This window comes from Adelges cooleyi, unplaced genomic scaffold (assembly GCF_023614345.1).
Source record: "Adelges cooleyi isolate 19-005CV unplaced genomic scaffold, UGA_ACOO_1.1 ACOO_flye_CR_arks_rails_tigmint_CR_PRNA_30, whole genome shotgun sequence".
Lineage (NCBI taxonomy): Eukaryota > Metazoa > Arthropoda > Insecta > Hemiptera > Adelgidae > Adelges > Adelges cooleyi.
Genome location: NW_026095971.1, coordinates 20,085,053 through 20,086,940, shown reverse-complemented (window position 1 = coordinate 20,086,940; position 1,888 = coordinate 20,085,053). Strand labels below are relative to the sequence as shown.

At 24.2% G+C, this 1,888-nt stretch overlaps 1 protein-coding gene across 1 annotated transcript; it reads right to left on the bottom strand.

Annotated features, from left to right (window-relative positions):
• Positions 1 to 404: 404 nt before the first annotated feature.
• Positions 405 to 1,888, bottom strand: LOC126838559 (uncharacterized). The gene is made up of 2 exons (XM_050573068.1): positions 1,538 to 1,888; positions 405 to 1,073 (listed from the first exon to the last, which is right to left on the bottom strand). Exons 1-2 carry the CDS (start codon positions 1,642 to 1,644, stop codon positions 662 to 664), a joined length of 519 nt encoding a protein of 172 aa, XP_050429025.1. The 5' UTR covers positions 1,645 to 1,888; the 3' UTR covers positions 405 to 661.

Sequence of the window (1,888 nt, the reverse complement as noted above, 5' to 3'; positions counted from 1 at the left end):
ACGTTCTATAACCCTAATGAAGTCTTTGATTTTTCGTTTGTTATTATGTTTGAAAACTGATGATAATGACAATTAATAAATTACTTTGTAAATATGTCTATATATTGCGACAAAAAAGGTAAATGCCAAACACTTTTACTAAACATTATACTGTATTTTTGAAAGTATTAGCTGAATAAACAAAAATATAGCATTTTATTTTTAATTATTTTAAAATTATAACTGACCGTAAATATATTAATGCATTGTTGTTGGCAGGTTAAAAAAAAAAATGTCTTGATAACCTGTGTTGCTCTAATAACATAGCATATATATTATATATTCTACATACAGATGTACATTTTACATAATAAATAATTAAGAAGTTTAATAAATTAAAATATGTAACAATTCAAAATAAAATATCATATTATATTGGTTTGCACACACTAAAAAAAATATAAAAACACAAAAACTATTTCAATAAAATTTCTATAAATATAATAATAATTGATCTTAAAGCTAAGCAAGTTTTTTTTTTAATATAAAAAAATGGTGCATCTGTTAACATTATTATAGCAAACAAAAATATGAAATAGCAGTACTAATTATTATACAGTATTCATTGAAACAATATAAATTAAAATTTACATTTAGGTCTAACATATACAAGTTTTTATCCTTATGTTTGTCTTTGAAATTGATTTTCTGTTTTTTTAAACATCTTTAATACTTTCTTACCCGGTATCAAGCCCTGCGTCAGCCCAGGTTTTTTTCTTTTTTTTGAAGACATTTGACTTGTGGGTGTATCATTAGTTGTATTTTCCACTACATTTAGATTATTTACAAGCTCAGAATCATGAGCATATTTACATTTATTACCAAAACGACAACGGCCTTTTTTATTCATCCAGCAAATGTTTTTTCCATTAACAGTTTTTAAGTTATCCTTAGAAGGTACCATTTTAACATGTTTTTCTAAAATTGCACTTTTAGCACGCTCTGCTTCTAAATAAGGATTCCTAAATACAGACTCGTTTATAATACCAGTTTCTTTAAATCTTGGTGGTGGCAACTTATTTTCATCAGCAGACCTATAAAAAATAAAAGAACTATGAAACATAATATTTCCATACTATGAAACATATATTAACCATGGTATAACTTTATGATTTATTATATATAAACAGTAAAAGTTCATCAGTTTAATCTCTTGATTTCAATATCAGTATACAATGAATCCGATTAACAATTCTCTAATTACACAAAACATGATTGTATCATGGGTTAATAATAATATCACAAGTCAAACAGTTTTTATGACTTCAAATTTTAACAGGAGATAAAAACATAATAAAACAAATTTAAAATATCTTTTTGTAAATCTTGAGAATAATTTTTGTTTTGTTTGAGAAAAACTGTAAAAAAAAAAAGCAAAGAAAAGGAAAATTCATCACCACTGATACTTTCTCATATTCTGGTTTATATTATTCTTGGTCTTTGTTATTTTGTTATATAAACATAATTTTATAATATTTTATTTACAACTATAATTTACTTCTTGTTCTCAATTTCCTTTTCTTCTTGATATTGTAACTGATCACAATTTCTAATAGAAGAGTCTGAATCAGATTCACTGCCATAATCAGCAACCAATGAATTCATAATTGCTACAGGTTTACACAATGATTACGTTATAAACAAAAATAATACAATTTAAAATTCTTTTAGAGCACTAATTGTCCTGTCAACATAATCAATGATCATCTCAAAAGTCAAAATTTGGTATTATTTTGTCACTTTATATGTATTTACTAACAAGTAAATAGGTATTAAAATTTTAGATGTGTATGCCTATTTTTATTTTTTAATAAACAAAATGCATTCCAATTTACAGATAACGAATCTG